The sequence below is a fragment of the Caretta caretta genome, chromosome 2, assembly GCF_965140235.1.
Source record: "Caretta caretta isolate rCarCar2 chromosome 2, rCarCar1.hap1, whole genome shotgun sequence".
NCBI classification, from domain to species: domain Eukaryota; kingdom Metazoa; phylum Chordata; order Testudines; family Cheloniidae; genus Caretta; species Caretta caretta.
In genome coordinates, this window is record NC_134207.1 from 204,065,818 (window position 1) to 204,087,792 (window position 21,975).

General features: G+C 37.7%; 1 protein-coding gene across 1 annotated transcript in view; it reads left to right on the forward strand.

Annotated features, from left to right (window-relative positions):
* The window catches only part of TBC1D5 (TBC1 domain family member 5), a 275,327-nt gene that overhangs the window by 138,362 nt on the left and 114,990 nt on the right, over positions 1 to 21,975 (forward strand). Inside the window, exons 12-13 of the mRNA XM_048838538.2 lie at positions 5,327 to 5,469; positions 18,983 to 19,089. Coding sequence (XP_048694495.2) covers positions 5,327 to 5,469; positions 18,983 to 19,089 — 250 coding nt within the window. The remainder of the gene's footprint in view (positions 1 to 5,326; positions 5,470 to 18,982; positions 19,090 to 21,975) is intronic.

Consider the following 21,975-nt stretch of genomic DNA (forward strand, 5'->3'; position numbering starts at 1 on the left):
GACCTAAAAGTGGCAATTCTTCAACAAAAAAAAAACTTCAAAAACAGACTCCAATGAGAAACTGCTGAATTGGAATTAATTTGCAAGCTGGATACAATTAACTTAGACTTGAATAAAGACTGGGAGTGGATCTGTCATTACACAAAGTAAAACTATTTCCCCATGTTTATTTCCCCCCCACACACACCCATTGTTTCATGTTCTCTGTGTATATAAAATCTCTCCACTGTATTTTCCACTGCATGCATCCGATGAAGTGAGCTGTAGTTCACGAAAGCTTATGCTCAAATAAATTTGTTAGTCTCTAAGGTGCCACAAGTACTCATTTTCTTTTTGCAGATACAGACTAACACAGCTGCTACTCTGAAACCTAATTTTTGAGTGTTTGATTTTGCAACCTTAACATTCTTTTAAGGTAGGTGTTCGGAGTGTAATTTCCAAAGTTTTTTTTTAGAAAGCTAAATTGAAAATACAAATTGCATCATGTGGAACCATAGTGACACCCTCCCTCCCTCAATCAGTCTCAGTGGATTCGGGATCTTCAGATCCACAGCACTGTCTTCTACCCCTTGAGCTAACAGAGTGATTGCAACAGCAGGCTTTTATCTTCTCTGTGGACCTACCACTACAGAGAAATGACATGCACACTTTGCCAGTGGGTTTTACTGCTCTTTGTTAGTCAGCAATGGAATGTTCAGACTCAGGAAATCCTGAGTTCTGTTGCAAATTATTGGGAATTACAGACCCTTGTGCTGCTGTCCTCCCACCCATCCTTCTCCTTGGTTCTTGCCCTTTTCCCCACCTTACCACTGCTCTTAATCTTCCCCCATCTATGACTCATCTATTGCTTTTTTCTCCTCTTCCTTACTGGTTCCAGCTCATTACTACTCCTTCCCCAGATGCCCCATACCTGTTCCTCTCCCCCTCTGCATTTGAGTCAGAAAGCTTGCTCCTCCTGATCACTGCCTGGACACCAGCAAGGGGAGCATTGAGAGCACAGGTGTCTTAGTTCCTATGCCTGACACCATAACAGCCCTGGACAATTGTGAGGAGCAGTTGCTCTGTGGAGTCCAGCTGGCATGTAGGAATTATGAGAGGTTGGACCATGTTCATTCCAGATGGAATCTTCAGAGAAATTTAGCTGGCAAATTAACAAGTCTCTACTGAGCATGTGCAAACTAAGATTTTTTCAGAGCCTTTTAAATTACCAGATTTGAGCACATATCCATGGAGACGGTGAACAGAAAATCCCTGACACCAGTGTGACCCATTGCCAAATTTCATGTTTCTTCTCTGACGTATGGAAGACTACAGCTTGTAAAACAAAACAAAAAAATGTTAACATGGGCAAAACATTTTTTCCTAAGTTTGTTCTTGCAAACAGCTAAACCACTTTATCAAAAACCTAGAAAAAAAGAAAAATCAGCCTGAGGCAGACACCCAATATGGAAAATTGCAGTCTGAGAATAAATTTGGAAAAGTTATAACTGGAAAACATGGTCTTATACTGAAAAGTATTGGGCAACGTTAGCCATAGGTGTTGCTCTTTGCACAGCATGTGATATATTGAAAGATTGATTAATCTTTAATATAAACACAAACCTTTACTAGCTCTGTTGCTCGTGTAAAGCAATATTAAGTCTCGTCAATTCCCCCACTGAGATTATTTAGCAGCATGATCACTGCTTCAAACCTCCCTTCCAAAGAAGTCATAATTGTCTGAAATACATCCTGTCTTACTAGTGCAAGCCAGTGTAAGGGATCTCTTTCATATTTCTGTCTCATTCAGAAGGAGTCAGTCATCTTGTACATAGCCTGTACAGATGGGGCCAACATTTCACTCAGAAATCAGTGTCTTGGTTTAAGAAAATCACCTTTAGCTCTTAGTTTGGGGATTCAGTGTTCTCAAAACTTTCAGTGACTATCTGTGGACTCCTGATTTAGCCCCATCTAACTAATTTCAAGATGCCTGAAAAGTAGTCTGTGTTTGTGGTTAATCTTTGAAGTTAGGCTACACCTTTTCTGCAGACATGGCTTCCTATCTATCCGTGTTCATCCGTCTTGCTCCAGTGTCTTCCTTCGTGCTGCACTAGCTTTCCATCACAACTACTCCCATTCTGTCACTGTTACCTCTACTTTCCTATCCCAACTCCTAAGGCTTATGTAGTTCAGGTCAGCCATTTTTAAAGATTTCATTGCTCTTAATGAAGAAGCAAGATGTATATACAGATAAAACCTAAATGCCAAATCAATAGCTAAAATAAATTATATGGCTTCTAAATGATACTGCTTACAGAATTATCCAGTTAATCTTAATCAAAATGGTGGCAATCTTTATTTAAACCTGGTAAAGACTGGGTCATTCCCATAGTTAATAGATATACCAGAGGATTGATTTCTTTTGGTTTCTCTATTCTGTAAGGCCATTAATGAATCATTATCTCTTGCTAGTAATTACTGATCTCTTGAGAGTTGTGGTTTAATTATATAGGAATCATAAGTAGAAGCTAGAATTATGTATTCCAGAGGTATATAGTAGTACTCTTGGATGGTTTATTGGTGCTTTAAAAATTCTGGACTTTTTGTTTTTGTAGAACTTAATTGCTAAGTAGGTCTGGTAAAATATGAATTATTGTATTATTGCAGGTGATAAAAGGTATGCTGTTTTGACAGTTGCAGTCTGCAGGTGTAACAGATATAAAGCAAGATTAACAAGACAGACTAATAATTAAACCACAGCCAACCACCAAAAAGGAAAAGGGGTTATCTTGTCCAATGCTATCATTAAGTGCAACTTAAATGCTCTGTAAATATTTGTCAGATCCATAGAAGCCTGTTAATTTCGAAGAAAACACTCCAATGTAAAACTTGATTCATTAAACTAAGTGTGAATATATGAATGTAAAGGCTCATGGAAGTCATGCCATATGGATGATAGGATCCTTGGCTTATGGATGCTATGAGATAAATGTTACAGAAGAGGAGACAACAGTTAGAATGTCTGCATTTACAGTGGTGTGAATTGTTTGCTCCCATTGGGACAAAGAGGTTCACATAATTAATGGTAGTATCATGGTTGCTAAAGAAGTCCAGTTGTTCTTCTGCACTCTATAACTGTGAAACATGATATCTCTGGAGACTGAGATTTAACTTTCCCAGGAGAAAATGTAAAAGTGGAATAAAAGGAATGATTTCTGCTTGAGCAGAATAAACCTGCATCCACAAACAATTAACACTGCATAATGAAGTAGTAAAGAAGCAAAAGAGATTTCTAATAAAAGCCTAATAACAAATCCCATTAAACCATGGTGTATATTTTCCCTTGAAGTGTATTAGAGTTTTATCAAACCTCCCGAATTAGATTTCAGTAGGTTGTGAGCAAAGTCAGCTCAAATGCTTCAAGCGTAGCTGAGCTTTCACTCCTAACAGCTTGTGCAACATGAAAGTTGTGGGTTTAAGGGTGGGAGGGTTTGTTACTGCAAGTAATAGGCTTCATGCAGAGTTTGGGTAATGTTTGTGTCACCGTAAGATAATAGTTTCCTGTAGAATAGGCACTGTAGGGTAATGTGCCACTATATGGTAAAACACCTTATACAGAACATTAAATGTGCTAGATTAGCCTTGCTTTGAGTTGATACTGTTTTGTTGCAACACCCAGCCCTAAAGATAGGATTTACAGAAAGTGGTAGAAATAGGGGAGGCAGCGCGCATTTGATTTTAGTGGAGACAAGAACATTGAACATTATAAAGTAGAAAGTCATACTAATTTTTATATTAACAAATAACAGATTGATGGAAGAGCACAGATGTACGATAATTTTATATGCAAAGTTTAAATATTTTTGTTTTAAAACTAATGTTCCTTATGGAAAAAAAAATCTGCTTAGAGTTCTGCAAATTCTATGTCTGCAGCAAAGGTTCATTACTGTACAGTGGGTTAGCACTCATACATTCAGTTCCCCTAAAGGAAAACATTTGGAATGAAAGTTTTGAGAAGTGAATGAAATCTGATTCATAACATGAGCCTTTTATGAGCTTCTTTTACTAGGCACAGATTCATGCAGCTATTAAGTTGTTTTCCTAAATTTGTAATTGGTTAATGTTTGTTGGCTCACATTTGTGCAGAAATGAACTTCTGGTACAAGGGCCCCTCAAAAATTTGTTACTTTACAACTCCAATGAGATAAGGTACAAAGGTTGTCAAATGTCAACTCTTGGAAATCAGTTTAGTCTAGTTGTGAATTCTAGCTGCCTTTTAAATTCTATTTTTGTTACATAAGCTGCCAGCTTTAAAAAAGTGGCTTAATTTGCTTAGAGGAAAATTATAATAAATCTCCCTTTTCACTTCCCATCGACTAAAAGATTTTATGGTAAATAAAGTGTATATACCAGTTAAGAATGTAATTATTTCCTTATAAGCCCATTATGTAACCACTTTAAATGTAATGCTGCTATTACATACCATTTGTGTAGCATTTTATATTTTTCACACAGCTGTAAAATGTTAATCCTTGCTACAGACCTGTGAGATAGGTCGCTAGAATTATTATTCCTATTTTATGATGTGAAAACTGAGACATACAGAGGCTGACTTGCCTGAAACCACTGAGTGATGAGTTCTTAGCTAACAGTACTATGCTCACTCTGCACTGTCAGTGTTGACCAAATACGACAGGTAATCTAGATAGATCTCCACATTTTGGTAAATAGGAAAACACATATATAGACAGCATGGAAGGTGATTCTACTTGTAGAATTGTCTCTACGTTTGATTAAAATTGAAGTGTACATACATAATCAAAATGGTGTATATAACATTTTTTACATACTGCAAACAGTGTAGTTACATAAAGGGAAGAGGTCCCTTTCTGGTAACTGCAATCCAATCCATAGTGATTCCTGCTTCATTTGCCTGGACTTTTTGGAGATTTAAATAAATCACTGGCTTTATCCTGCTGCTTAGCTCTTCCAGACCTACATGAATAATATTTTCGCACCCTCTTTTAAAATCAGTATTAATTTAAATGTACAAGATGATGATATGCAGAGTGGTATAAGATTTCTCCACTGTGTCCCGCATGCACAATAACATTTTAATCAGTTGAAACTTTTGAAGTCCTTAATGTATTTCCTCCTATAACTGTGTTAGGATATACAACAGCACTTCTCAAAATAAAAATTTTAATAAAAAGATTGTCAAATAAATTAATGCTTTTTAAAATTCCATAAATTGTTTCAGATCATGCCTGATCTTATGGCACATATGTTGACTTAGTAATATTTGTAATTATTTCTACTGAATATATATGGTGTGTTTTTTTTCTAGACGATGGGTAAGGCTCCTATTTGGACGAGAATTCCCACTTCAGGACCTTCTTGTTGTCTGGGATGCTTTATTTGCTGACAGCATCACCCTGGATTTAGTTGACTACATTTTTGTAGCCATGTTATTGTATATTAGAGATGCCTGTAAGTATCAGTTACCTTCTTATCTTTTTTTTTTAAGGTGCAATCCCAGTTTTTTAAAAGAAAAAGGGTGGAGAGTATCGAAATTTCTGAATTTCATTTTTGAAAGCGTTCTGTGTAATTGAAAATTATTTAAAATGCTAACTACAGTAGGAGTTTCTTGTTACCAAATGTGGTCTGATATATTTATGAAAGACATTGAATGTTGGAGTTAAAACCAAGGTTTGTTTTCTGAATAGTATTATCTTTTTTATACAGCGTTGTGAATTGCATATATAAAGTAGAGTTATACAGATATGTGCAGAGCTCCACCTTCTGACAAAGCTGACGTATTGAAAAGTCTCCCTTTGTGGAAATATCTTTATGCTGTTCTCATTCATATGAGGAATAGAGAATGTTAAAGGCAATGATCATTTAAGACAACTACTCATAATTTTCTAACATATATATTTAAGGAAATTTACATATGGAGATAAGTCACATATATGTTGTTTATTCTATGGGAGTATATTATTTAAATAATAAATGACTTAAAATTATTTTAACACACTTCTGAGATTTGCACAATCGTGAAATCTTTATTGTGCTAATGATGTGCAGTAGATACATATGAATGTTAGGCTGGGACAAGTAAGAACATCAAAAATTAAAGTTAATACTCCATCCTTAACTTGTATCTTTGTGAATGGGGGGGAAAAGACACTAAATGATTAGTTAAGGAGCTCTTATTTATAAACCAGAACGTATTTCTAGTCATTACAAATGTAAGATTCTGGTTTTTTTAAATGGACCACACAAATCATACCTCTCCATGATGAGAAGTATTTGTCATAAAATATGTATCACTTTTTATTATAGAGACAAGGTGGGTGAGGTAATATCTTCTATTGGACCAACTTCTGCTGGTAAGAGAGAAAGATACTTTCAAGCTCTGTGTGGCTCAACAGCATGTCTCCCTCACCAACAGAAGTTAGTTCAGTAAAAGATATTACCTCACCCACCTTGTCTCTCTCAGATTCAAGGACTGACACAGCTACAACAACACTATATACATTTTTATAGCACACTCGTCAAAATTTTACACATACCCATTACCATTAGTTTATAACAGTGCTTTAGGTCCAACAAGATCTAGGACACATAGTTCCAAACACATCTGTGCCTGCTATTTTATGGTCCAGTCCTGCAGATTCTTAAGCATGTGCTTTACACATGCACTAGGTCTACTGACAATTGTGGGACTACTTGTGTACATAAAGTTAATCATGTATAAGCACTAGCAGAATAGGGACCTTAGATTCCTCGTGATGATGCTGCCACTGAACTCATTGTTGAGGTTTTAAAATGCCTGTTTCTGTTTGAGAATGACCTGATTCAGAACCACTGTGGTCTATAAAATAAATCTGATGGTTGTGAAGGCACATTAAGTGGAAGTAGTCTTGAAAATTTTGTTGGAAAAATTTAGGGTGAATGTATAGTAACAAAAAGAAAAGGAGTACTTATGGCACCTTAGAGACTAACAAATTTATTTGAGCATAAGCTTTCGTGAGCTACAGCTCACTTCATCAGATGTATCGGATGCATATAGGAACAGATTTTTTTTAAAAATCAATTTTTTTTATTATTATTGTTCCCCTCTAAAAAAGGATATTGTGGGAAAGTGGTCTGTGCACACACGAGCACTCCCTAAACTTTTGGTTTCTTGCAAACTTAGGCACAAGCACTGGTATGAAGTAGCTATAAACTGAAATAGTGTTCTGAGAATCCATGACTAATACAGCCACTGTAAGTAGCTTTTACAAATGGAGCTAGTTTGCCAAAGCCAGATATACTGTATTTGTAATTGATGGCAGGGCACCTTTGCTGTTTAAGTAAACATAAATATAAAGATAAATAACTTACACTCATGTGGACATTTTTAATTATTTTTAAGCTTACGAGGGTGGTACAGCAATGTAGCCAGACATAAGTACAGAATACACTGTCAAACCCAGACTCAAAATAAATATGGAGGCTTTTCACATTTCTTGACTTTAGGGAGAAAGAGTGTCTGTGGATCAAAATCAGTATGCTTTTACAGTTTTCAGCAATTTTTTTTATCATTGCTAGTAGCTGAGCTTTGAGGAGAAAACAAAACATTTTAGGAGTCTTGTGATACCAAGTTCTGATCTGAAATTTTTTAAAGCAAATATTTGTGGGAAAACTTCCATTTGTAGTATTCATTTGTTAGGTTTTGTTTTGTTTTAATTAAAAATACCCAATAATAATTACCCATCCTTTAAACTAATGGACTTGGAAAGTTTTAAATTTAAAACTCTGTACATTTTAAACAAAGAGAGTTAATATTAGAAGTTCTAAAACAAAATGAATTATTGCAAAGCCAACCACAACCTATGATAAAGCTGTAATAATGACAACATTTTCATGTATAAAATTTAGGTTAGCTCTTAAATACTGTGCATGTTAGATTTTTTAAACTATTCCTTGTTTGTTTTTTGTTCTTGCTGCCATACATACAGTATTTTGTTATCTTGCTCTCAAGAGCATGGCTTCAAGAAAGTGTATTTCTGCTATAATTTTACCCTTTATTTTAAAAATAGACTAGGTATGAAATAAAAAAAATAGACTGTTACATATTGTACCTATGAAAAACGTGGTTGTAATGACAGGATCATTCAGAAGATTACAAATATTTAAGCATGTTCATGAATTCTGAAACCTGCTGTGCACAGATGCACCTCTGTACACATGCAAAACACCATCAGTCAATGAGAGTCTGCACAGGCAGACAGAGCCCCCAGTTAACGTCCAATTTCAGGATCAAGGCCTAATGCGTTTTTGTGGTTGTAAAAATTATCTGCCATTTTGTGGAAAAATTCATGCACAATATCAAAGTTATTTTCCTATCTGTTAAATCTTGGATCTGAAGTATGCTCATACTCTTTTCTTATGTTAGAGCATGGAAATATATCTCCATTAGCAGAAGCTGATGAGTTCAGAAAGGAGGTTTGAGGACATTTATTTCATGGGGGTTTTTTTCACTGCACAAATATGCAACTGGAGTACAACTGAATATTTTTGTATTTCAGAAAAAAAATCAGAAAATACAGCAGTGAAATATCTTTTCTTTCAAGTCGAAAAACAAATAGAGAGGCTACTAATGTTTTGCATATTTGTCTGATGTGAGGCCATTGTAAGTACATCAGCATTTGACGGTAGCTGAATAGACAAAACGACTGCTTTTCCATTTGTACGATTAGTTTCTGCTTTAAAACCAGATATGTCCATTATCATCATTATTATTATTGCATACCCAAAAGTGTGCTGGATACTTTGTGGAAGTAAATGAGCCACAGTCCCAGCTCTGAATAGTTTACTTAGTACTTTTGTGACATCTGTTATACAACAAGATGTTCAGGAAGTTATATTTACTTCAACTAAATGGCTACTCTATAAGAAAAAATTGTTATGTAAAATAGAAGGGAGAATTAGTATCACCATTCCTGTGTTGGGACTCCATGTGGATGCAGGAGGTCAGACTAGATGATCATGATGGTCCCTTCTGGCCTTAAAAGTCTGAGGACTGGACAATGTCAAACAATACACTCCTAGGCATCTCTTGGCTGGCAAGAAATGAAAACTTGGTCACAGACAGGCACAGTTAATCCACAGACCCCTGCCTCTGCTCATGAATGGTTACTGGGTCAGTGGTAAACTGGATCTTTCTTTAATGGAGGAGCACCCCGGAAAAATCTATTTCATATTTCTGTGAGCACAGAATGACAGTTCTCAAGACTGCAATAGATGCCTTGTCCATTCTCTCTTGGGGGAAGTTTATCTGCATCGCATCCCCATCACCAGCAATGGGAAAGATCCTGACCAAGTTTTAGAAAAACAAAGGTTTCATTTTCTTAATTAGCCATCTGCTGTCCCCGGCAAATATAGTGTCCATTCCATTTGCGGTTGGCGGTGATTATCATGAAAACCTTGTAACATCAGATGATTCTGAACCTGGACGTCCTTTATCCCGACATTGCCTAGTCCACAAGGATTCACTAATATTGCATAACGTTAACAGCCAGGGTATACCCAGCTATTCTTCCTTCTCTTTATATTATTTTATCTTCAAATTTTGTTACATTTTGTTCTTATTTTGGGGTGTGTTATTCGCCACATCTCATATTTTTACAAGTTTTGTAGTTCATCAATCCCTAATAGAGAAGAGTCACTCTTCTGTCAAATGCTTATTTATTTCTGACTATTCAGAACCTGATCTTTTAGATGTTACAAACACTGAACTGTTGGAAAATTAGTCCTTTTGAGTGCACCCACATCAGTTTTTCCGCTCAGCGTTTATAACGATCTTCAGTATGTAATCATGTTACAGACTTATATGAGTACTTGTGGCACCTTAGAGACTAATCAATTTATTTGAGCATAAGCTTTCGTGAGCTACAGCTCACTTTTATGCATCCGATGAAGTGAGCTGTAGCTCACGAAAGCTTATGCTCAAATAAATTGGTTAGTCTCTAAGGTGCCACAAGTCCTCCTTTTCTTTTCGCAAATACAGACTAACACAGCTGTTACTCTGAGACTTATATGAGTTGAACATTCCATACAATTTAAATAACTAGATACAAAGGAAAACCCTTTAACTGACTTCTTGATATAATCAGTTGGATTGAGCTGGTTCATTAATTTAATCAAACAGGTGCTTTTTCTGAGACTGCCATTTTGTTCTCCAGTATGTTAAGATCTAGCCCTTTTGGTTGCTAAGAAAACCTTCGGAATGTTAGCTGAGTATAAATTGCCTGAGATTGGCTACAGATTGGGACAATGGCACTGAAAGATGTGAACTGCCCCTAATTCTATAACTTAACCATAGTTAAGATTGAGACTAGTTTACTGTTTAGCAGCTGATTTGTCTAAGTGCTCTAAAATCAACATATTTACTTGGATTGTCTTGAAATTTGCTGTGCCTCATGGGAATCCAGGATAGTTGTCCAAATTTGAAATTGTGTAATCCAGCGGTTCGTTAGTTATAGCCCCCTCTTTTTTTAAAAAAAAAAAATCATGTGTAATCAAAATTTTACAGTTCTTTTAACTTCTATTTGCACTCATCTGGGGACCAAACTATAGCTTGATTTTTACCCAGCAACTCAGGTTCCTTTTGAAGAAGCATTATTTTAAATGTTATTCAGGGTAAAATTTGGATCTACAATGTGGCTAGGGTCAAGACGCTTGCACATATCATAGAATATCAGGGTTGGAAGGGACCTCAGGAGGTCATCTAGTCCAACCCCCTGCTCAAAGCAGGACCAATCCCCAACTAAATCATCCCAGCCAGGGCTTTGTCAAGCCAGGCCTTAAAAAACTCTAAGGAAGGAGATTCCACCACCTCCCTAGGTAACCCATTCCAGTGCTTCACCACCCTCCTAGTGAAAAAGTTTTTCCTAATATCCAACCTAACCCCCCCCCCCCACTGCAACTTGAGACCATTACTCCTCGTTCTGTCATCTGCTACGACTGAGAACAGTCTAGATCCATGCACTTTGGAACCCCCTTTCAGGTAGTTGAAAGCAGCTATCAAATCCCCCCTCATTCTTCTCTTCCGCAGACTAAACAATCCCAGTTCCCTCAGCCTCTCGTCATAAGACATGTTCCAGTCCCCTAATCATTTTTGTTGCCCTCCGCTGGACTTCTTCCAATTTTTCCACATCCTATGTAGCAGGACTGAGGCTCTGTTGAAAGCTTGAGTGTTTGCAGGTAGCTGACATGCTCAGTAAGATGACCATTGAACCTGAGTAGCACCATGTGCGTCCTACTTTGGCTGCTTTCTGAGAATGTGTTTTGTGCACATTAGTTGCTCTCTGGTTACCTTCTGCAGAACTTGCTTCTGGAAATTTTGCCCTGAGAACAAAGTTTCTGGTTTAAGAGTCAATACATCAAAGTTCTCTAAAATCCAGATGCATACTCCGATTTTACTTTAGCAGTATCACCAAGGAAAACAGTATTAATTAAATAGAAGGAAGAGGAAAGACATTAGTCTACAGCAGCATTAAGGTAATATGCCACATGCTCCTTGCCCATTTTCTGAACCAATGGGATTGAATGTGACCAAACCAAAGCATGACCGTTCAGCACGGTCAAAGTGGTTGCTGAGCATCAGGAAAGTATCCATAATGGAAAATTCTGTTCTAAGGACAGGTATTAGGTTGACATTGACTGTGATGCCAGGATACTGTGATCAGTCCAAACAGTAATTTGTTTATCTTGAAAAATAAACACAGAAAACAAATTTCAGCATTCTAAAATAACAAACCCCAGATTGTATTTTCCCCACAAACTGCTATAAAATAATCAAGTAGTGCAGAAACTATGAGAACATTGAAAAACAGAGCTCTAACCCAAAAGACAGAATTTTTTACACCTTTTGTCACTCTATTAAAATGGAAATGCTGGTGTCTCCTTAACTGTGCAGCTGCTACTGCCCTGCAACTTTAATCCTACCTTTTTGGAGTGATCTCCCAGCTTGCCCTGTCAGATGGTATGGCACTCTGTCCTTCCAGATAGAGCATTGTGGGGATGCAGCATAAGGATATAGCAGGAGAAACAGTCAGACCTAGTCCTCACTAAGGCAAAAGTCACATTTAGGGAAGACTGAACAAGCTTCATCTAGCCTATTCTTGACTGCCCCAGAGTTCCCAGATGTCACTACCTATTGACCTTTGTCCTAAGGATTCTCTCTGGAACATTATTTCTCTCTGACCTGTAGAGCACTGATATCATGTATGCTACCAGATTGCTCTGAATCCACACAGCAAGAATAGACTATTGTGTTTCTCTATTTATGCAACACGCATAAATGACTACAGAAACGAGTGGTTCATGATGCCTTTGAGAGCAGATGCACTCTCCTTGTATCACAGTGACACTGTGGCAAACTGCTAGAAAGTAATCCCTGCACCATTCAATACAGCTGACCTTAGCATAGTGAAGGGCAGTTGGGGTGCATAAAAAAAATGAGAGAATACAGTTCTGTGGGACACAACATTCCCACATAAAATGGCACATATACTTAATCATGCCTCATGTTTGCTTATTGTAGGACAAGCTGGGCTAAAACATACTTCTATATATCCCCAGTGGCCCTTGCCATATCCCTGGGGCAGAGTTAAGGTTACAGGGCAGGGCTGGTATGCAGTTTAACTCTGTATTATCTGGTTTTCAGAAGTTTAAGTATAGGTGCACTTGATGTTCTGGAAGGGTACAAGAAACGGACAGTCAACTGTAACTATTAAAGAAGTTTTGGGGCAGTGAATTTATTTCAATATTGTGGTATCTAGCAGGCCTAATGATGATTTAAATGTTAACATTAACTATTTCGCTACTGATCAAAGCATGTAAGAAAAGATAGATATGACTATACTATGAAGGTCTGCACAATCTAGTGTTTGACATTTCATTTTGAAACCAAGAGTGGGTGGTGTTTAGGAGATACCACCACTTACAGTTTTTCCCAAGCTGACCCATGGAGCCAGTAAGTCAGGGGGAAGAGGGAGATAAACCCAGGGTGATATCCTGCGAATAGGGAGCTTTCCCACATAGCCAGGCTAGTGTCTAAGCACCACCAAGGACCACAGCAGAACCTGACAGGGTATCTGAGCCCCACTGAGACTGATCTAAGGTCAGGAAAGCTGCAAGGGTGTCCGAGCCCCACTAAGAAGGCATCAAGCCCGTGTTGCTCAGCAGACAACCTGAGTCTTAAAATATGTTTAAAAGCTATTACATCTATCCTAACTTCAACAAGAACATTGACCATTTTTCACTAGGTAGTGTGATCATCCTGTCTCAGTCAATTGCAGTTTCTGTATTAGGGACAGTGGTATCCAGAGGTTCTGCAGCATCCAGTGTCACTCCTGTTGCTCTAATAGGAATATTGATGAAAAGCCCTGACGCACAACCAAAGGAAATTCACACACAAACATGCTTGTGAGTCAGATTTAACAGTCCTGGTGACCTCTTTCCTTCTGAGAAAAAGTTACATGCATCTGGCGTTACCTCTTTGTTAGGAAGGCTTGTGTGCTTCGAAACGCAACTAACAGCGTGTCCAGACAACACAGAATTTGTTAATCTGTATTCATTCTGATGCAACTATTTACAGAAGATCTGCCAAGTTGAATTCATCAAGGCTCTCCTTCTTGAAGATGAGGTCTAATATGTCTTTCAGGAGGTTCCAGCTGGTTCTGTAAAAAGGCTGCTAAAGAGATACAGGACGTCACAGAAACCATCAAAATGTATAGAGGAGGGTGTGTCTACTTTCTTTTGGAGCCATTGAGACAGATCACTATGACTCAAATAAGCAGTTTTCATAAAGACAAGATGCTGCATTCCGTAGTGAACAGAATTTCCAGAAGCCATAAACCACACAACAAAAACCATCTCTGACAGTTTAATATTATCTATACTTTCTCATGCTGGACAAGGCTTAACATTTGGCAGTTTTTCTCTTTCTGCTTTTTTCAGGTACTGATCATCGGGAAACTTTTTCTCTCCTTGCTTAATATTTAGGATACCCGTCGCAATTCTTTCTACAGCTTATTTAATTGTTATCTAATTTTGCATTTTGCAGCTCCTATTCAGCATGCTTGGGAAGGCTGTACAATATGTAAACACAAGTAAATTTGCCCTTTCAGGAAAATTCAAACATATTTTGCAAGCAGTCATAAAAATGTAAAAATATTTCCAGTTTGTAGACTAGAGAATTCTTGTCCTACTCTGAATAATGATGTTCTGCAGGAACTTTTGCTCTTTGTCCCAGAACCCTGCGTTCAAGTGAATGCTGTCCTTTAAGCTAAACTGAATAGGAAAACAGATTAAATTAAAACTTGCAGACCTTTTATTAAAGTCTTTTACTAGTCAAACCAATGCTGCTAGTTCAGACAAAATCCAGATAAGAAAAAGGTTTATAGCAAGAGTTTAACACTATTAATTTCAATGCACTGAGTTCTTATCTGCCTCCCCAAATCTTTTCAACAATGTTCAACTCTTCTCCAAAGGTGGTTTGTCCTTGCCTTTTTTATGCAAACTTCCCAGGTGATTATCTTTAAGTCAAGGGGAGTTTGACTGGACTGTAAAGTAGGAATTTTTTAAAAAATCTATTCCCAAGAAGTTCATTTGAATTGGACTGGAAATGGTAAAAGTAATAGCCACTTTTTATAACTTTAAGATTATGTACAGTTGCAGCTTTGTTTGACAAATTGTATCATATGATGAAAATCTGTTATTAAAACAATTGATTACAAGGACCAGCCATTATAAAAAGGCTAACAAATTGCCTGTGCTTGTTCCAAATACTAATACTGGATTTCCTAATGTCCAAAGATTGTCGTGGTGGGTTATTTTATGCATCAGAGGCATATTTACCATAAGGAAAAATCTTTCCTTTTTTTCCTATAGATGCCCTCTTAACTAGAGGGTTAGCTCCCTCCTAGGCAGAACAGCCAAAAAAGAGCCTGTGGCAAACATCTGCCGGATCATCTTTCTGGATGTCTTTCATCATATTTCAAAAGAATGTACAAGTGCCATAGTATGCTACTGTGCTTCGCTATCCCTAAGACTGTCCTTTCCGCCGCTTATCACAGACATTTCTAGATTTTCCCCTCATCTGGGATATGCCATCCTCTGATTTGTAGTAACATAGAGAATTAGAGGAACCCAGAAGCAAGATTATCTCTGAATTAGCTGTTTCTCCTTTCTGGAACAAAGCTTCTATATTATAATATACTATATACATTCCTCCATATTGGGGAGACCTCTTTTTTGGTACTTATTTTTTTCCTTCTGAAAAGTTCGCTTTTCCACAACACACTAGGTTTATTTCTGTTACTTGCTGGTGGGCCTCAGAGGCATTCCAAAACTTTGCAAGTCTCTCTAGAAACTATTTCAACTTATTTTTCACAAAATAAATTAGGAAAAAAGTAAAAACAAGAATTGATCCTATCTACTGATTTTGAAATTTTTTTCCTGAAGAAAGTTTGCAGTCATTGTCAGGACAAAAGTATAGTGCATTTCTACTATTGTGTTTAGTTTTCAACCTGTTCCATATTTGGCAGTGTTTCACTTTGTACTTTTTTTCTTTGTATGTTTTTTACCTTTCTCACTTTTGCCTTTGAAATGTTATGTTACTTGACTACTACTTCACTTTCCCAAGAATCTCTTCATAGGAGGTACTGTTGTTTAGTGGGTAAATAAGAGGATTGTGAGCCAGAACTCATAAGTTTTATTCCCGGCTATCCCACTGGCTTGCTGTGTGGTCTAAGGGAAGTCATGCAATCCTTCTCTGTTTTCCCTTCTTTTAAACAGTTATTAAAATACTTTTTTACTGTGGCTCATTGGCATAACTTAGTAGATGTTACAGATGGTCTGAAGTCTGTTGATGATGTATATTTCATGGCAAAGGCAAATTGATAAGAGGGTTTTGAAAAAAAAGTAAATCCATGCTACCACAATGACCAGCTGAGATGGAAATTGGATAGTTCTTGTAATGGGGACGTGGACTTTGGCGTTTCCTCCAGATGTTACTCCTGATCAAACTCTCTTTTATGGAAATGTTACTTTCACCTACCCTGTTACGATAATGAACTCTAACAGCTTGGTCTGGATAAGCAGAGCAGGTGAGAAATATGGTGAGACTTCTCTGGACAGTAGGGAGAGGCTGTCAGGTTGACCAGGGAATTATCACAGGGGGACTAGATTTGTAGGTATGTAAGGGGTTCTTTTCTTCTGCTTGTAAATTAAGGGGAATATACCTCATTGGAATTTACCAAGTTTTCAGATGAGGTTTGCTAGGCAAACCATTTCTTTTGTTTCAATATCATTTTCTCTCTACTTTTAATAAATCTTTTTGAAGAAGACCACAGTTGTATAGGATAACTCACATACTTGGCCCCAAAGAGACATGAACCCGTCAGTCTCTTTAAGGAGAGGAGCTGAAGGGAATTTCAGCAGCCTAACTCTTTACTCAGTCTTGGTCAGACGGGGCCTGGGCAGAGATGTTCTCTCCCATTAAGATGTCTCGCAAAAGACTGGAGGCAGGTGAGTACAAGGGGAGAAGCCTAACGACCAAGGAGGAGATGAGAGTGATTGGGGGGTGGGGGTGAATGACAAAGGCACTTCCAGATCCATGTATGACAGGCCCTATACTATATAAATGAAAAGTATTTATACTGCTGAAGAGCCTATCCTTCTATTCTATTCTACATCAGTTTTTATATTGCTCTCATCACAGCAATGTCTAAGCACCTTCCAATAGTGCACATCTGTCATGTGTTGTTTGTTCTCTCATCCTTTTCCCAGAGGAAGAAACGTGTGCAGTGAAGTGTCTTTTGGTAGGGTTTTTGTGTTGAAGACCCAAACGTACCTATTGCTATGCACTTACATTGGAGAAGACAAGGTCAAAGAAGTGTGCCTTACGCTTGGCGTAGAAATAGGTGAAGTCTGTGATGGTCCTTAGTTCCTGGGTGATTTCATTCCACAGTCTCAGGTTGCCTTTGGAGAAAGTTTTGTCTCAGAGAGTGAGCTTTATTCTTCCCTTGAGATAAGGTTTGATTTTGGAATTTAGCTTTTTTTTGCTTTTTTTTTTTTGCTTTTTTTGTAATGCTTCCAATGAAATTTAAAGCTTTACTGTAATTCTCTTATAGTTGAAATACTAGTTTTATCAATGTTTGAATCTTCATCATTGAAATAAATTTGTTCTTATTTATATTTACTCATTTTCTCCAGTATCTAAAAAAAAAGGGCGGGGGGGGGAGAAGAGGAGCAAAAAAATCACCCTCCAAGTCCCCAAGAGAAAGAAAGACAGAAGAAGCTATTTAATACCTTTTAAATTGCAAAATAGAAGACAGGCTGGCGTGTTCAAATGGAAATACTTTAGTTTAAATGTCTATACTTTATAGAAGCATTTAGAATTTACTATCCATTTTCAGCATTTTTTATTTGCTCTAATAAAATAAAAAGGATCCTAATCATAACTACTGTACAGTGTGTTTAAATCTGATTTAAAGATGAGAATTTGATTGGTTGTATAATATGTGGTAGTTGCATTATACTCAGCTGAAAGAACTCTGACTGAGACTATTATACTTGTGTTCATTATGCTAGCTTTGTGACTTCAAGAAGAAAAAACAGGTATCTGAATGTGAACAAGAAAAACAAAAGGACAGAAAAAGAACAGGCAGAACAGATAAAGAATGAGTAGGATAAGTGAGTGCTTTACAAATGAAAGCAGATGTATGAAATTACAAGCTGTCGGATCAGCAACGGAAATGAAGATGATAAAGTGGTTCCCTACGCAGATTATAATTATTCATTTTGCCCAGTCCTGCGTCTTTTCCCCATAATTCTCTTGGGGGAGGAGGGGTACAGGAGGAGATGAGGTTTACTCACATGAAAGAAAAAAAAATCAGACTGGTAAGTCTGTATGGTCACAAAACAATCATTTATTTTGGCTTTTTTATTGTATCAAAATAACTTTGTGCGTGCTGCAAGGATATTTTCTCACTTAAGATTCTGATTGGTAAATTTCTCAAAACAGTAAAGTTTCTTTACAATTTATTTACAATTAATGTTGTTGAAGGGAGTCTGTATAGTGCACAGTATAAGCATCATTATTAGGCACTGCTTTGACAGCTGTAGCAGATGGATTGCCTGAATTTAGATAGTGCAAAAGAAATGAAGTAGTTTACATAGACCTGCCTGAAAAGATGTGTTTAATAATTGCACTCATAATTAGATTGATTTGCCAAAAAAGAGAGAGAGCGAGCAAAGAACTATACTGTGTACTTAAGTTAGGATGGAAATGTACCCATCTGTTTACAATGGGAGATGAACTTAAGGCAGAGAAAAGTCTCCTGTGCAAGTCACAAAATTCTAAGAGATATTTTAAAAGTATTTAAAAGTAAAAGCAAGAATTCAGAATCCTTAGTTGTTGCTCAGTATTTTCAGGTAATTCACTGGGATTCTCCAACAGATAAATGTAGGAACATGAATAGCAGAGACCCAAGTATTTCACAGACTAATGTTAGATGAGGTCTTATCAAAAATAGATTTTTAATTAATCTAAAGAGAACAAAAAGTGATAGATGTCTGTTTAATAATATATATTTGAAGAGGGTATTTTAGTAAAGAATGGTTGTGGGGGAAAGTGTTTCTTCATGAAAGAGAACATAACTAATTGCATAGTGAATCTCAGAGTGCCCCATTGAAATAAATGGGAACGTTAGCATTGACTTCCATGGGCACAGGATCAAGCCCACACAACATATAAGGCTTGATTCTGTAACCTCTTCCTTGTGTTGAGCAAAACTTGACTTCAGAGGGTCTGTTTGTACTTATCATGAGGAAGGGCTGCTAAATCTGCCCAAGAGGGTGTGTAGAAAAAACAATGTTTCCTTTAGAAGACCCAAATATACTCGTGTGTATTCCCCCCCTTTTTATTTTATTTTTTATTTTTTAGTGATCTCAAGTAATTATCAGACCTGTTTGGGACTTCTGATGCACTATCCACCTATAGGAGATGTACACTCACTCATCCTAAGAGCACTGTTTCTCAGAGATCCAAAGGTAAGATAACCATTGCTAAATATTACCAGTACAGGAAGTAAACCTCTCTAATAAAACATTCAAAGTGCTACAAAATGTTAATGAGACACAGTATCCTACATTTGGGGTGGGGTGAGGGGCTTTTTGAAGGAGCTACTTTTGGAAACTGTCTACTCATGGGGAGAATTGTCTGGTGAAATTAGATTATGGTTCCCCCAGGTTTTAAGTGGTAATCTTCTACCATCGTGCTAAGCAAACAGCTCCAGTAAGTCAAATAACTACTGTACCTAGTAAAGGTTTTCCCCACTTGTCAGTAGTTCATACTTAATATTCTTCACAGAGGACCACATGCCAGAAGACTTACAGGGCTACGGTAATATATATTTAAAGTCTATGGTAACGTAAACTGTCTAGAAGTCATAGCACAATTTCCTAGTAGACTTTTATACATGTGATTTATTAATTCTGCAAGCTAACCATAGCTGCACCTAGAGGGTCCGTAGCATCCAAACGTAGTAGGATGTCAATTTTTTAATTAAAAATGAGATCCACTCTTAGTCTTCAAAGTTTCACACAGATTTTATTTACTCTTGTTAAAGTGAGTTCTTGTTTTACTAATGTAATGTTTCTGACATAAGTAAATTTACTGAACACTCAGCAGCTTTAGAGCTACCCTTATATTTAAAATAAAATATTTGAGATAATGCTGTGGATGACAGTCTTCTCGGTATCTGGATCCTTCGCAATTCTCCGAGGTTGTGCTGCCAGTGTTAGGATTGTCTGAGCATGTCACGTCACTAGGCTGCCAATGGACAGTCTAAGCTTCCTTCAAGTCACCTCTGAGTAGGAGAATTTCTGCACTTTTATCAGTTGGTGACTGTCTTCTGCAAAATGTCACTGGCTTCCGACATGTATTCTTTTATAGATTAAGAAAAATTGTCTCCTTGTTTCTGTGTCAGTTTTCTGCAGAAATCCGTGTCCTCACAGCTGCTTGCCTCATTCTTCTTGTGCATAGATTTCTTTCAAGATGAGAGGTAAAATCCGTCATCTCCCTGATGCTTAAGAAAGTTTATAGTATTAAGTTTGTTTTTTTAAGATTTAGGCAGCAGACTCTGAAATCAGACTATTCAGCATTTACATTCTTGCCTTCTCTTTTCAAAACAAAGCAGAAATATTTTTAAAGGGAAGATGTTGAGGAGAGGGGGATGAAACTATGCTAAGCCATCAAACTGACTCTAGCACATGTCGTTTAATTCAGGAAGAGAATATGTTGGTACATGAGACTAATTTAATAATGATTAAAAATTCTCAAGCTGCCCTCTGTGCCATCTCAGGCAATGTGTGTATAGATCTTCCTACTAGCAGATGGGGCCAACCTCCCACCTCCTGACTCCCTGACTTCCTGCTCAATTGTTTTCCTGTCTCCAGCAGATGGAAGCTGACAAGCTAAAGACAAGTTCCACCCATTCTCAGCCTCATGAGACTTCAGTTTCATGCTAAACATCCTCATGTGTGCTTTTGAGGTGGCGGTGTGTAGGGTGCACGTAGCTATGTGTTGGAGTGAAAAGCAGTCTGTGTCCATCCTGCAGTGTTTAGCTCCACGTCACGGTGAAAGGATCTGGCAAGGGGAAGCAGCAGGGAAAGGCTCCAACAGTGAGGAGACGCCAGAGCCTTTCTCCTCTGCTGGAATCTTTCCTTGCTGTGTAGGAAGGCTCCAACAGTGGGGAAGCAACGTGACCCTAAACGGCTAAAACTAGTAGCGTAGACGTGGGAGGCACTATTTGAGTATGTAGAGAGCTGCGTAAGGTGTAGACCTTAAGATTCTGGCATTGTCTTTACTCGCTGTCTAAACTAGCTAACTAACAGTGCCTAACTGCCTACACTGCTCTTTATACCCATGCTCGGGGCGGGGGGGGCATGCAGTCTATGTACTCTCCATGCCACTGTAAGTGTAGACATACCCTAAGAGAGGTCTGAACATATTTCTTACCTTACCTTTCAAGTAGTCCTCTGTTCAGTGAGAAGAGCCTACATGAAATTGAGCCTTTCTGATTCAGACCATTCCCCATTTTCTAAGTAAAATGATTCCCGCCTGTCATGAAGTGATCCTCCTTTTCCTGTCTGTCCTCACAAACACAAATTAAAAGTGCCTTCGCATCCACTGTATGGCTGTGCTTGTCTACCTGAACAGAACTCTGGATGTTAGAAAGCCAGATCTTCCCAGAGAATTTTTTTTTAAATATATATACAATCCGATGAAGCCAAGCCACAGCGTTCTTATCGGCAATGTTCAAGCCCCTAAGACCTCCAGAAAGTTGAGTCATTTTGCAGTCCTCAACAATGTGTGAAAATGAAGAGCCCCAAGAAAGGCTAGTAGCTTCTCACATGACATTGGCTTGTTGATTTCAAGGCTGCATTAAAAAAAGCTATGCTTCCTGGGATAAAGAGGCCAAGCTTGTTCTCAATGACCTTTCCTTAAGAACAGTTACCTCTTGAGCTGAGAGGGGGATATATACTCCCTTTCCCTGTTCCTTATTTTCCCTAGACAAACTTTAAGGCTCATCTCTGTGTCCTTAAGCACATGTGAGTTAAACCCAGTTTCTAAATGAGTTGGGATTTGTTAGTAGTGGTTTGAATTCAGTGTTGTGGAAGACTTACATATTAAATATTGTATAAGTTCATCATAATTGCCATGGAGTGAAAGAAAAGAACTAAAGGAAAGGAGTTCTGTGGTTGTTACGCAAGGATATATGCATCTATATCTGCAGCCTTTTGGGTCACAGAAACTCCAGAAGTCTGTGCGGGGCTGTGCACTAGTACACATGGGAGAACTAAAATGTCCTCTTTGCTGCAGGTGTAACAATAGTTCAATTCTTCCTTTCTCCCTGAGGGAAAAGGCAAAGAGAG